The sequence below is a fragment of the Limanda limanda genome, chromosome 21 (genome assembly GCF_963576545.1).
Source record: "Limanda limanda chromosome 21, fLimLim1.1, whole genome shotgun sequence".
In the NCBI taxonomy this organism is placed as follows: domain Eukaryota; kingdom Metazoa; phylum Chordata; class Actinopteri; order Pleuronectiformes; family Pleuronectidae; genus Limanda; species Limanda limanda.
The window spans coordinates 5,230,945-5,245,610 of record NC_083656.1 but is presented as its reverse complement, the minus strand read 5'-3'; the positions used below and the strand labels follow the sequence as shown (position 1 = coordinate 5,245,610).

Genomic DNA, 14,666 nt, shown 5'->3' with positions numbered 1-14,666 from the left:
TGTAACTAACAAACTTACTTGGAAACCTCATATAGACGAGATATAAAGATATACAGAGGAAAGTGAGCTAAAGTTTGCAGTTCTGTATGAAGCAAGGGACACTTTAGACACTATTTTGTATTCACATATTCTTCCATATTGTGGGGAAACAGATAAAAACTAATATTAGACCCTTGTATGTTTAACAGCCTTATAAACAAGTTCAATGTCGGAGAACATGACAACAGAAAAACTAAAGATTTACCTCACTTAAAAATGGCATTGTGTATATGTGAAGCCAGAAATGCACAAATACCAGAAAACCAAACGCAAAAAATCATGAAAGAGTATTTATTTATGTTATGATGATGGCTATTCATTAAATTATAATTGTTATGTGATTTGTGAAAGGAGATCAAAATTATATAGGAGTTGTGTATTTATGTTTTTTATTTTTTTGAATTGTTTTTTGTCTTACAATGAAACGAGCTGAACTGAACAGCAGCCTGTGATACCCACACTACAGACTGTGGTTGGAGTTGAGGTTGAATTACTACTCCGACTGCATTCCTCCACCTTTATGGGGATTGATTGATCTCGGCCCCGGCGCAGAGGAACACGCTGAGGAACGCGTTCGGCGTAATTCACTGGATTTCAATTAGGGATCGACCTCCGGTCTGCTGGTTCCCGATACCTCCGACATCACGATGTGCTGACTCGTCCCGTTGTGTTGTGTTTCATTGAGCTACACCTTTGCCCTGTGCTGTGACAACACTGCAGCCACACTCACTGCCTGTTCTCTCCTCCCTCCCTCATCCCTCTCTCTCTCTCTCTCTCTCTCTGTCCCTCTTCTGTCTGTCTTCTGTCTTTTGCTTGATGTCCGTTGCAGCTTCCGCAAATAACAACAATGCCTGGCAATCCCAGTCACGTAAGTTACTTTGATTTTCATCTGTTGCATAAAGCAGCTTGTTCTGTCCTGCATACACACACACAGACCAACACACACACACACACTTCCCCTAGCAAAGTGTTTGTGTCACTCATTCATTCAGAATCTGGCGTGATTTACAACATTTAATTCTCAAAGCTCAGATCAGTTTAAGCAGCCGACCCGGGAGACGACACCCAGAAGCAGCCGCAGAGCAAACTTCATACAGAATTTATCGCGCCGCTTCAGAAGTTCAAACCAGATCCATTTTACCCTCGTTAGCCTTTAATGGTCCATATGTTGTGGTGAGAAGAAGCCCGACCTCTGGAGGACTTTAGTTGAACGACTCCCCCTAGTGAGCGAAACCAACAGTCGCTCCCCGGACTTTTCTGCAGATTCTCCTCCTCAGCAGCAGAATGAGCGAAAACCCACACTTAACATTTTAGTAGTTTGTAATTTAAAGGCTCGTCATGGCAATGGAATCTCAATAATATTACACTTGTTTTATGAACTTTAAAATGAGTCAGCAGCTTTAAACTTTGAGCTGAACAATAAACAAGCTGTGTTATTTCAAAATGATCTTTAAAAAGTGAATTCATGGTGAACAAACATCAAATTAAACTTTGCTGTGACATTTTAAATCAGGCTCTTCCTCATAAATCTTTCTCAAGCACATTAACAAATCTTTCACTATATTTGATACCGGAACATTAACCTGTGGTGTCAATCTTTAATGTCAAATAATATAAATATAATTTATTATGGCCTATTTGAGAATTTATCTGAGCAGAACTCATTTTCCATTCTATTGTTTTAGAAAACACAATTATTGATTATTTATGAGATGATATGCATAGATATGAATGTGTTTGTGTGTTTTTCATCTGTACAGTATGTTTGCATCCATCACTGAGTATTAAAGTATTTTAACACAGTAACTCACCTAATTTTAGCTTCCAAGGGGAAAATTCAACTGTAAATCCTTAACACAACTATACATTTTGCTTAAAGCTGTAATATTATTGACTAATTTTCTGTTTCCCTAACCCGACAGTACGGTTTGCTCCTTATCGGCCTCAAGACATCGCCCTCAAGCCTCTGCTGTTCGAGGTGCCGAGCATCACCATGGACTCGGTCTTCACGGGCCGCGAGTGGCTCTTCCAGGAGATCGACGCCCACCTCAACAGCCCCAACTCCACCACCAACCGCGGCGTGGTGGTCGTCGGCAACATCGGCTTCGGAAAGACTGCGATCATGTCCCGCCTGGTGGCGCTCAGCTGCCACGGCACCCGCATGAGGCAGATCGCCTCGGACAGCCCGCAGGCCTCGCCCAAACGTAAACACCCACAAGTTTCTATACATCATTTAGAAAAAGATGGACAAAAGCAAGCCTTTGTTTTGAGATTGCATGAATGTGACACAAGTAGGCAACTGTCCCCTGACTGTGCTGCGTTGTCTCGTCCTGGTCTGTCCAGATGGAGAGGGGCTTCCTCTCACCCAGCCTCAGCCCACGCACGGCACCCTGGGAGGAGGCAGCTGTCCAGGGACCCCCGAGATGAGGAGACGTCAGGAGGAAGGCATGAGGAGGCTGGCGTCTCAGGTACACACACACACACACACACACACACACACACACACACACACACACACACACACACATAATCCCAAACACTTTTACATTTCAGACACAACATCCCAGACATCCAGAATAATAACGGTGGAACATTTACTTCGAAATAGCTTTATTCTAATGGTCCATTTGTTTCTTCTCCCATCGCCTCCTTTCTACAATTCTGAATTATTCAAAAGTTTCAGCCACACACTCTATAAACAAGTGTGTTTGTGATGATTTTAATATAAAATCCTCTGCTCCCATTTAATAGACGAGTGCACAATCCCAGGCCACTTAGGAACATTTCTGCCTCCACACCCCCCCCCACTTCCCTTTTTTTTAACAGCCATTTGAAATGAAAAAAAAATATTTGAATAACCAAATATTGTGTCAAGGGTCTCATTTGCTTGCTAATAGTTTCTTTCTTTCATATTTTACTCCATCAAAGGGAAATTTTGTTGTGATATAAAAAAAAAAGCTCATTTTTACTATAATAGTGAATTTGTGGTTCAGCGTGAAATCTCCGAGCTGCAGTTTGTCTGTAATTGGAAAAAATGCAAAATAATTTAACAAAGCTCCGTTTTTTTAAGTCTTAAATTCTTCAGTAGGTGACAAAACAGGTGGAAGCCAATGATACGCTCTGGTGAAAGTGCACGTTCCTGATTCAAACGTGCACGTGGCTCGGGTTAGAATTAATGTTTTACACCATCAGCTCAATATCGTCGACTCCGAACTTCAAAATAAGTTACGATAAACGAGCAACTTTTGCTTCTTGTTCCCGGGGCTGATCAGCGTCTCGTCACCTGCGTGGAGCCCATGTGTGAAACCGCCTCTTTTTTCCCGCTCTTCCTCTCGTCTGCTGTTGCTCCTCGGTTCCCCCCCCCCCACACCCCCCTGCTGCTCAGCCATCTGCATCCCCACTCCCAGCCTGATGCATTATGCAGATGTGTTTAAAAAAGAAAAAACAACTTTGCCAGGGAGCCTTATGAAATATTTATACCTGCAGAAAGCCATTTCCCAGCCAAGCTATTAGATCGTGTTAACTCTGTGCATTAATAATTGAGCTCACTCCCTTTTTCACCCCTTTTTGTTTTAAAGCCCTTTATTCCATTGTGGCCAAAAATTAGCATTTCATTTTGATTAGACTTTTTTTCTCGCTGCCCTCTGATCACCGCCACCGCCTCCGAAAAATCTAATTCTGTGATCTCTCCGTCCCTCTGAGCTCTCGGTCACACCTGCTGCTCGTGTTCGGTGGCGAAACGCTCAGAACATCCACCAGGCTCCTCCTATTCGCCGCACGTCCGTCCTCAGACAACTTTTTAAAATTCATTGAAACATTCATTTGACTACATGGCCGGGGAAATACGACAGTTTAACACTTGACTCCGTCGTGCCACAGACATCTCACACATGAGCATGCATGAGCTACCTCCAGCCGGAAGACATGAATTATTAATGGCTGAAACCGTGCAGCGAAACGAGAAGTATTATGTTTCATTATACTGCAATCATCCACCATGAAGTTGAGTCAATCCCACATGAGATGTAGAAAACTGGCAGAGCCCTGAGAAAAGAAGTTTTTATAACCGTGTCCTCTGGGTCATTAGCACTGATATCAATCGTTTTTTTGCAATATTCAAAGGTGGTTGAGGTGAGGATTAACCAGAGGGGAACCAACACGCTCACTTTCTCATTTCTCTACTCCTGGTTCATCATCTTCTCCCAACTCTCTGTCGCCCCCAGGTGGTGGCGTATCATTACTGCCAGGCGGATAACGCCTACACCTGCCTGGTGCCGGAGTTCGTGCACAACGTGGCCGCTCTGCTGTGTCGCTCGCCGCACCTGGTGGCCTACAGGGAGCAGCTGCTGAGGGAGCCGCACCTCCAGAGCATCCTGAGCCTGCGCTCCTGCGTCCAGGACCCGCTGGCCTCCTTCAGGAGGGGGGTGCTCGAGCCCCTGGATACACTTTACAAAGGTGAGACGGCTGCAGGTGGAAATAGGGTTGACTCCCAGAGAGGCCAAGTACTTTTTATGCCAATACATTTATCTGACATAGTTAGTTTCCACTTACTTTGCAGATTAAGATTCCACCTAAATATCGATAAAGAAAGGGGGCTGTGGCTCAGGAGGTAGAGAGGGTTGTCCACTAACCAGAAAGTTGTGTTTCAATCCCCAGCTCCTCCAGTTTGCATTCTGAAGTGTCCTCGGGCAAAATACTGAACCCAACAGTGTATGAAAAAAAAAAGCACAGCATATAGAATGTGTGGGTAAATGGATAAAGAGACATTTCCCCTCAAAACTGATTATTTTATTTAAATAATAAATTGAGACTCATAGAAGTGAAAGTATCCAAGACCAGATCCATGAATCTTTCAGTGAATGGCAAGGTTATTTACTTTATATTCATGTCATAAATATACAAATGTCAATTATATTGTAATTTTGATGAGGAAGTATAAAAAGAGAAAAGTGTTTAATTAAATGATCTGCTAATAAAGATCAATTTGAGCAGAACAGAGGTAAAAACAAGACGTGGTTTCCACTTTAATTTATCAATTCACACACAGTGATGTTTTTGTAAATTAAACAGTAATTGATGTACAGACTCCTTCGTCTGTAAGAAAATTAAACATTAAAGTTCACGGGCAAGTTGTTGCCAGTTTTCCTTTAAAATAAACGAAATCTAAATCAATGAGGATAACTACTTTCTGAATATAGTGAAGTTGGACTTTCTACCCAGGATGCAACACGTTAGTAAGATGTGCTGAGGAGAGAGAGAATCTCCTTGATTGTTTTTTCACAACGTTTCCTAAACTCGTGTCTCACTTCTCTCTCCGCCTGTTTGTTTTCCAGAGAGGAAGATCAGCTCGGAGGAGGACCTCATCATCCTCATCGACGGCTTGAACGAGGCAGAGTTCCACAAACCGGACTACGGAGACACCATCGTGTCGTTCCTCACCAAAACCGTCAACAAGTTCCCTCCCTGGCTGAAGCTGGTGGTCACAGTCAGAACTACGTTACAGGTACAGGACCGTAAATCCACATCTTCTCCCTCTGAAGTGTTACCTCTGAATTCAGCAGGAGGGTTTTACATCAGCGTTTCCAGGGGGTTATGTTTGCATCACCTGTGGGCCACTAACCAACAATATTGAATTTGTCTTGAATGCGTTTCTGCCCTCTTTGTCTCGACCTCTTCGAGCATTATGCAGACGACATGGATAGAAGTGACTTTAATCAGATTTTCTTTGGGTTTCGGTTTCTGCCTCCTCTCTCCTTTCACCTCATCTTTTATTCATGAGGAAGAACTCCACTAGTTATTCGCAGCGTGTCACAGCATCTACCTGTGTTAGGGAGTATGTCGGTTGTTCTATTATTAAGACGATTTTGCCAAAAACAAGTCCCCTGACTGAAACCGCTGTGATTCCTCAGGAGATCACCAACGCGCTGCCGTTCCACCGCATCTCCCTGGACGGCCTGGAGGAGAACGATGCCATCGACCAGGACCTGCAGGGCTACATCCTGCACCGCATCCACAGCAGCCCGGAGATCCAGAACAACATCTCGCTCAACGGCAAGATGGACAACACCACGTTCGGCAAGCTCAGCGCCCACCTCAAGGCGCTGAGTCAGGGCTCCTATCTGTACCTCAAGCTCACCTTTGACCTCATCGAGAAGGGCTACCTGGTTCTGAAAAGCTCCAGCTATAAGGTGCGTGTGTGATGGTTGTCACAGGCTCAGAGATGTAGAGGCAGATGTGTGAAGATGTCCCAAGTGGAGAATCATTTGTCGTTGCCATTTTTGTGTTGATACGTTCCAGCCACTGATGCTGCAGATCGCTTGTTAATTAAGTTTATTAAGAACGAACATATCGCCATTTCCAAATCACATCAACACTGAAGCCGATAAGATGAACGGCTGTTGAGAAAATTAAGTCAAATCTCACCAAATAGACCTAGTGCACATATTATTTGATTTATTTCTTTCCCTTGCAAGGTTATTATTATATCGGTCATGAAAACAAATCCACGCATCTACTGGGAAAAGAATGTTCTTAGAGCCCCAGACTTTCCCTGAGAGAAATCAGGTTTTCTTTAGTGTCATAGTCCCCCAGTGATGGTCGTCAGCCACTGCCTCTTTGAAAACATCACCTGCTAATAGCTCATTCAGCACATTTAAAAGGTGTCACTTGGCCAGATGCAAAAACCAGGCTGGAGTTGTAGCCCAGAGCAGAAACTACTGAGTTCACAGCAACAGGGAAGAGATGAGGGAGATGTTGGGGTCAGGAGTCGTCTGGATTTAGTTTGTACTCGGACATCCTTTGAGTAGCAGCAGCTCAAATCTCCCTCACAGGCAGAATCGAACACCTCTCTCATAAATAATGCTGTATATTTCACGATGATGAAATATTTGATCTCCCAGCTCCGGATTCATTGACTTTCATGTATTCAGAAGTGCTTCCAGGCTCCATGCTCTCTCCTCTGAGGAAGACCACGAGGACGAGATGAAGACGTGCTTGACAAACACAATCCATTATTCATGTTGTGTAGTGGTGATCAGCCTTGTGATGCACGTTGTCTCCGTCCCGTCCTGAACACAGGTGGTGCCAGTCAACCTGGCCGAGGTCTACCTGCTGCAGTGCAACATGCGCTTCCCCACGCAGTCGTCCTTCGAGCGGGCGCTGCCTCTGCTCAACGTGGCCGTGGCGTCGCTGCACCCGCTGAACGACGAGCAGATCTACCAGGCCATCAACGCCGGCTCGGTGCAGGTACCAACACGACCTCCTACCTGGAGACCTTTAACCTTTTTAATCCTCATATGGTGGCTTTCTGCAGGAATAAGAAGATATTTGAAGATTTTGCTACTTTTGATCTTCAGAGAAATACATTTATAAATGTTTTTCAAGAATTCATTGCACTGACATAGAAACAGACAGGATTCAATCCCAAAGTGTGTTTTATTAAATAACATGGAGCTGATGTCTGTGGCTGCAGGGCACGCTGGACTGGGAGGACTTCCAGCAACGTGTGGACAACCTGTCGGTCTTCCTGGTGAAGAGGAGGGACGGCACCAGGATGTTCGTTCACCCGTCCTTCAGGGAGTGGTTGATCTGGAGAGAAGAGGGAGAAAAGACAAAGTTCCTGTGTGACCCAAGGTGAGGACGGACAGGAGACACGGTGGATTATTTCCTGTGATGCTGAAAGTGTATTTGGAGGAGGAAGGTGCCCAGACAGAACTGACGTAATGACCCTGGAAAACAGACGCTTTGCTTCAGGAGTTTTTATCACCCCCAGGTGGAAAGAGGACGTCGGGGTGTGACAGAGAAAAGAATGGGACCATTAAAGTAACGGAATTAAACCAAGAACAAAATGCTCTGTCTCACTATAATGTCACATTATACCTGCAGGTTTTTTTTGAAAGTCTCGAGAGAATCCTTTCCAAAATTGCTGCAAACGTTCACTTAGACTCATAAATTAACAGATTTCGATGGTCGAAGGTCACACAACCTCATTTGAGTCTGTGAAGAAATGTATGTGGACCTCATTAGTTATATAAATGAGAAATACGATGGTGGATTTTTCTACAAGCAGCTCTGTGTAACTTACTCTCTCTGTCGGGCACAGGAACATTATATTTATCTAGCAGGGGACGTGTTATATCTTCAACCTGGAACATTTTATTCCTCTGTATTATATTTTGTGGAGGGCGACCCGGTGTAACGACCTCTGGAGAACTGAAACTCTTTGTGCTTTGTGTCGTCTCTGCAGGAGCGGTCACACCCTTCTGGCCTTCTGGTTTTCTCGGCAGGAGAACAAGCTGAACAGACAGCAGACTATCGAACAGGGCCATCACATCCTCAAAGCACATATCTTCAAGGTGAACTACAGGAGTCTCCACCTCTGTCTGCAGTATACATGCACAGCAGTGGCTGGGGGGGGGTGTGGAACCAGAGTATTGAATGCAGACTCTCCTTTTCTCTCTCTTCAAGGGTCTCAGCAAGAAAGTTGGGGTTTCCTCATCTATCTTGCAAGGCCTGTGGGTGTCCTACAGCTCCGAGGGCCTTTCAGCTGCTCTCTCCTCACTGAGGAACCTCTACACCCCCAACATCAAGGTACAGGCTCTTCTGTGGCAGAGGGGGGGGTGGTCATGCTTGGAGAATATTTCAACATGTTCTGGACATCGAGAGAATTTGAAATACACTCCACAGGCGTCCACCTCTCTCTGGATGAAGTTTGAATCCTCTCAACTTTTGTGTTTACCCGTTTTCCCCTCCTCTCCAGGTGAGCCGGTTACTGATGATGGGCGGCGGCAACGTGAACTACCGGACCGAGGTTCTGAACAACGCCCCGGTCCTGTGCGTCCACGCCCACCTGGGCTACATGGACATGGTGGGTCTGCTGCTGGAGTACGGCGCCTCCGTGGACGCCCCGTCTGAGAGCGGTCTGACGCCGCTGGGCTACGCCGCCGCCGGGGGTCACATGTCCATCGTGACCGCCCTGTGCCGCAGGAGAGCAAAGGTACGAACGTCCCGATCGGGTAACGCCAGCGTCCGCCTCCTGTGCTTTACCCGTGTGCCTGATCCGATCTGCATCCCGTCAACAGGTGGACCACTTGGATAAGAACGGCCAGTGCGCCCTGGTGCACGCGGCGCTGAGGGGCCACATGGAGGTGGTGAAGTATCTGATCCAGTGCGACTGGAGCATGGGGCCGCATCAGCAGCAGCAGTCACCACAGACCCAGCAGCAGGCGGCGTTCACCAAGAGCCACGCCGTGCAGCAGGCGCTCATCGCTGCAGCCAGCATGGGATACACAGAGGTACGGGGGGGCGAGATGATGAAGGTGATGATGGTGGTGATGGTGGTGGTTGTGGGAATAATGGTGATGATGGGAATGATAGTGATGGGGATGATTAGGGTTGCAAAGGGTCGGAAACTTTCCATTGGAAGTTTAGCTCGGGAATTTTGAAAAAAAAAAAAAAAAACGCAAATTAAACTCTGAGTAATAAAAACATCATTCAAAACTCTATTTTAAAGATGTATGGAATGCAGGACACGCTGCACGTTGAGTTTCAACCCTCCACTGTGCATCCTTCCATCACATGCACAGATAACTCCCAGCATCCTTCACTCTACAGCAGGGCTATTGAGGCCTGCTGTAGAGTGCAGGACTAGTCAGGTAAGTTTCCATGATATTACTGGGGAAAATATATTAGCGTGCTGATTGAGGATTGTTCATCTGTTCATCTAGCCTATTTCCATTCATTTATCCATCAATTGTAAAATATGAGTAAAGACGATTCCAATTGTTTGGCTAACTATTTATATCTCTGGCATTGCATTAGTGTTTTTTTACAAACTTTTTTCTCATCTTATTCTACAGAACAATGCCACGTGCACTCTCTCATGTGTGGAGACATTTCACCCCATCCAATGTAGAAGGAAAGGCTGTGTACATTTGCAAATACTGTGCAAAGACCTATGTTAAGAATGACACAATGATGCAGAAGCATATAGTCAAGTGCCCAAAGTTTCCTCAGGGCTCAAATCAGCCTATGACAAAACAAAATGTTTATATTTATGTCTGTATATGACAAGGTAAATACAGTTAGTATAAATTACCCACAACATTTCCAGTTTATTCCCGTTAATTCCCGTATATTCCTGTTAATTCACGTTAATTCCCATGGAAAGTTTCCAACTTTGAATATTCCCGGAATTTTGCAACCCTAGGGATGATGGTGGAAAAATTCAGGCTTTTCGATATAAGGGGAAATATATTTCTTTAACAAGTGGTTTTAATTCTATCTCTATTCGTATCAAACATCTTCATCTTCTTCACGTGAACTTCCCTCCCCCCCCCATCAGATCGTGTCCTACCTGCTGGACCTGCCAGAGAAAGACGAAGAGGAGGTGGAGCGGGCGCAGATCAATAACTTCGACACCCTGTGGGGGGAGACAGGTGAGGAGACCGGCTAGAGCCAGAGACACTACACCCATAGAACCCTGAAATCAATACACACACACACGACTTGGAACGGCTGATGTGTTGTGTAGTTTTGGAATCATCAAACATATTGTCAACAGTGTGTGTTCGTAAAGCATCTGTGGAGTGTATGTGTCTGTGTGTGTGTGTGTGTGTGTGTGTGTGTGCTGCAGTGCGGATGTGAGGGATCGTGTGTGTGTGAGTGTGAGTGTGTGTGTGTGTGTCTGCTGCTGCGTCAGATTGCTGCTGGCAGTGCAGTGGTGTCATCGGAGCAGAGGCGGGGCCGGGCTCACACAGAGAAGGGGGGTGGGGGTGTGGGGGGGGGTGGATGAGTGTGCTCGAGGGTGCTCAGAAATGACGAGTCTGATTGCTCTGTGGAATGGTTTTGAGGAATATAATGTACCATCGTAACCTGGAGCGATGAAACCTCATTGCCAGCGCTCTGCTGCCCCCCCCCCCCCTCCACCCCCCCCCATGGGAGGGTTGGAGCGGCTGCTCCTCGCCGTCAGGAGGAGGGGGGGAGGGGGGGGCGTGTTCTCATTCAGGCGTCCCCTCCTCGTTCATCAGGGATCAGAGGGATATGATTCTAAAGGAAGTTTCCATGCGTTGCAGTGTAGGTCAACTGAGAGTACAGGATTCAGCCTGAGGGAGTATATGTACATACAGATATATATATGTATATATATATATATATATATATCTGTATGTTCATATATATATATATATATGTATATATATATATATATATATATATCTGTATGTACTACTCACTGTGAACTGGGGGGATTGTAGAGGTTTGACCAGGGTCACACTGCCTCTGATTATGAGACATATATTCACTCTGCTTTAATTATTCACATCATAATCAGTACATTTGAGAAGACGTCTGTTCAAAGACCTCTGCTCCCCAACCGTCTCGAGTGGTCTCCTCTTCTCCTCTTCTCCTCTTCTTCACTTCTCCTCTTCTCCTCTTACTTCTTCTCTTCTTCTGTTCTCTTCTCTCTTCGTCTACTCTTTACTTCTATTTCCCTGATCTCCTCTTCTCCTCTTCTCCTCTCCTCTTCTCCTCTTTACTTCTCTTCTCTCCACTTCTCCTCTTCTTCTCTTCTCCTCTTTATTCTCCTCTTCTCCTCTTACTTCTCCTCCACTTCTATTATCTTCTCTCCTCTTCAACTCTTTCCTTCTCTCCTCTTTACTTCTCTTGTCCCCATCTCCTCTTTCCCTCTTTACTTCTCCTGTCCTATCTTCTCTTCTTTTCTATTTTCTTCTCTTTATCCTCATCTCCTAATTTTCTCCTATTTTCTCCTCTTCTCCTCTTTCCTCTCCTCTTCTCCTCTTTACTTCTCTTCTCTCCACTTCTCCTCTTCTTCTCTTCTCCTCTTTCTGCTCCTCTTTTTCTATTCTCTCCTCTCCTTCTCTTACTTCTCTTCTTCTATTATCTTCTCTCCTCTACAACTCTTTCCTTCTCTCCTCTTCTCCTCTCCTCTCCTCTCTTCTCTCCTCTTTACTTCTCTTCTTCCCATCTCTTTTTTACTTCTCTACTCCTTAATTTTCTCTTCTCCTCTTCCCCTCTTTACTTCTCCTCTCCTATCTTCTCTTCTCTTCTATTTTATATATTTATATTTGTTATATTATCTACTGTATAGTCAAATATTTATATTTATACCTCTACTATATATCATATATTATATCATTCTCTCTGTATTTTATTGTATTCAAATATACCGGCTGCTATGACGACTTAATTTCCCTTCGGGGATGAATAAAGTAATCTATCTATCTATCTATCTATCTATCTATCTATCTATCTATCTATCTATCTATCTATCTATCTATCTATCTATCTATCTATCTATCTATCTATCTATCTATCTATCTATCTATCTATCTATCTATCTATCTATCTATCTATCTATCTATCTATCTATCTATCTATCTATCTATCTATCTATCTATCTATCTATCTATCTATCTATCTATCTATCTATCTATCTATCTATCTATCTATCTATATCCTCATCTCCTCTTTTCTCCTCTGTCCTCTTTTCCTCTTTACTTCTCTCTCCTCTCTATAAACTCATGACGGCACTTAAAAGATGTAAAGGTCTAATTTCTTCACATTGTGTTTATCAGACTAACTTCCCTGGTTGTGTGTCTGTGTCTCCAGCTCTGACCGCAGCCTCCGGTCGGGGGAAGCTGGAGGTTTGTCGCCTGTTACTGGAACAAGGTGCAGCCGTGGCTCAGTCCAACAGACGCGGCATCGTCCCGCTGTTCAGCGCCGTCCGACAGGGACACTGGCAGGTTCGTCCTCTTCCCTTCATCAGGAAGAACATGCTCTGAAAACTGTTATAACCACTGAACTTTGATTATTACAAAATACCTTAAAGAAGTCACAACTACATTCTAGAAACAAAGACAATTATTTTTGAATGGTTAATTAGATTTTCACCTCACAATATAATGACCTTTCAGATCGTGGACCTCCTCCTCACCCACGGAGCAGATGTCAACCTGGCGGACAAGCAGGGTCGAAGCCCTCTGATGATGGCCGCCTCAGAGGGACACCTGGGCACTGTGGAGTATTTACTGTCTCAAGGTAAATCAGCATTAAAAACTATGTAAATGTGATGTAATATATATATATAGGGGACGTTTGATTGAAAGGCAGTTTGCTGTGTCTCACCTCCTCCGTGTCCTTCTCCAGGAGCTTCTCTGTCTCTGATGGATAAGGAGGGTCTGACCTCTCTGAGCTGGGCGTGTCTGAAGGGCCACTTACCTGTGGTCCGCTGCCTGGTGGAGAACGGAGCCGCCACCGACCACGCCGACAAGAACGGACGCACGCCCCTCGACCTGGCGGCTTTCTATGGCGACTCTGAAGTGGTAGGTGGCCAGTTAAAGACATTTAATGTCCAGATACATGGAGATTCAGGCAGTTATGAAATATGAGGTACAGATCTTATTTATTACATTTTCACTTTAATATGCACGATACTCATATACTTCTTATTGGCACACACTGCCACACACCCTCCTCCAACCACTGATCATTTGTACATTTGCACTACTGTTACTTTTTTTTACTACTGTATTACCCCGCCTATAGGTTATTCATATTATATATATTTCTATTTCTATCCTGCTCATAGTGTATTCATCGTCCTTATATCTTACAATTCCTGTTAATACTGTAATATTCCATATATATTTCTACTGGACAGATCTTATTTATTTACATTTTCACTTTAATATGCACGATACTCTGCACTTTTACTGAATTTTTTTGCACTTCTGGTCAGACGCTAAACTTAATTTCGTTGCATATGTACTTGTACTGTGCAATGACAATAAAGTTGAATCTAATCTAATCTAATAATTCACTGATTTTGGACTGTTATTGTGCTGGGAATTTTGTTTTAATTCCCTGGTGAGGAAATAGACCATCAGACTGAGTGATCAATTCAATGATATCAAAGTATTTAATTGATGGTCGAGAAAACAATTTACAGAGAATAGAGTTGAACACAAACAGAGTGTCTGAGTGAACACTTGGCCAAGCGGGTACAGAGCTTTCAACACCACTGCAGGTGTGGAAGGTCTGACAATTTGGCTGAGAGTAAGGCTGTCTTAAATTCACAATCTGACGGTCACTACATCATCTTCCGATACCACGGGACCATCACGAGTTCAGTGGTTGGAGCCTATCAGAGAAGAGGCAACTACCTCCTGAGGGAATAGACATTAGAACATCAAATAGTCACAAGAAGGTCATCTATGGCCAAACTAACAGACATCTACTGGTATCTGGCAGAGGCAAACATTACATAGAATTTATAGAGATGTTCTTTAGGTCATTCCACCTGTACTTTGAGCATAGCTATGTGAGAACAACATGTTTGTGTTACGTGGTATTAAAAAGAACAGTTAGATTTAATAATTCCCATGACATTTCTTCTCACAACCTTTCTCCGTGCTGGTCAGGTCCAGTTCTTGGTCGACCACGGGGCCATGATAGAGCACGTGGACTACAGCGGGATGCGGCCCCTCGACCGGGCGGTGGGCTGCAGGAACACGTCGGTGGTGGTCGCCCTGCTCAAGAAAGGAGCCAAGATAGGTAAGAGCGGCGTTGGTGGTCTGAAAAACTATCTCTTGCACCCGCAGCATCGAATA

At 44.5% G+C, this 14,666-nt stretch overlaps 1 protein-coding gene across 1 annotated transcript in view; it reads left to right on the top strand.

Annotated features, from left to right (window-relative positions):
- Positions 1-14,666, top strand: part of tanc2b (tetratricopeptide repeat, ankyrin repeat and coiled-coil containing 2b) — a 115,672-nt gene that overhangs the window by 92,516 nt on the left and 8,490 nt on the right. Inside the window, exons 10-26 of the mRNA XM_061095232.1 lie at positions 869-907; positions 1,962-2,243; positions 2,383-2,507; positions 4,263-4,494; positions 5,373-5,542; positions 5,949-6,227; positions 7,117-7,284; positions 7,511-7,671; positions 8,285-8,393; positions 8,506-8,628; positions 8,798-9,034; positions 9,120-9,332; positions 10,382-10,475; positions 12,667-12,800; positions 12,972-13,095; positions 13,204-13,379; positions 14,478-14,610. Of these exons, the coding sequence (XP_060951215.1) occupies positions 869-907; positions 1,962-2,243; positions 2,383-2,507; positions 4,263-4,494; positions 5,373-5,542; positions 5,949-6,227; positions 7,117-7,284; positions 7,511-7,671; positions 8,285-8,393; positions 8,506-8,628; positions 8,798-9,034; positions 9,120-9,332; positions 10,382-10,475; positions 12,667-12,800; positions 12,972-13,095; positions 13,204-13,379; positions 14,478-14,610 (2,799 nt within the window). The remainder of the gene's footprint in view (positions 1-868; positions 908-1,961; positions 2,244-2,382; positions 2,508-4,262; positions 4,495-5,372; positions 5,543-5,948; positions 6,228-7,116; positions 7,285-7,510; positions 7,672-8,284; positions 8,394-8,505; positions 8,629-8,797; positions 9,035-9,119; positions 9,333-10,381; positions 10,476-12,666; positions 12,801-12,971; positions 13,096-13,203; positions 13,380-14,477; positions 14,611-14,666) is intronic.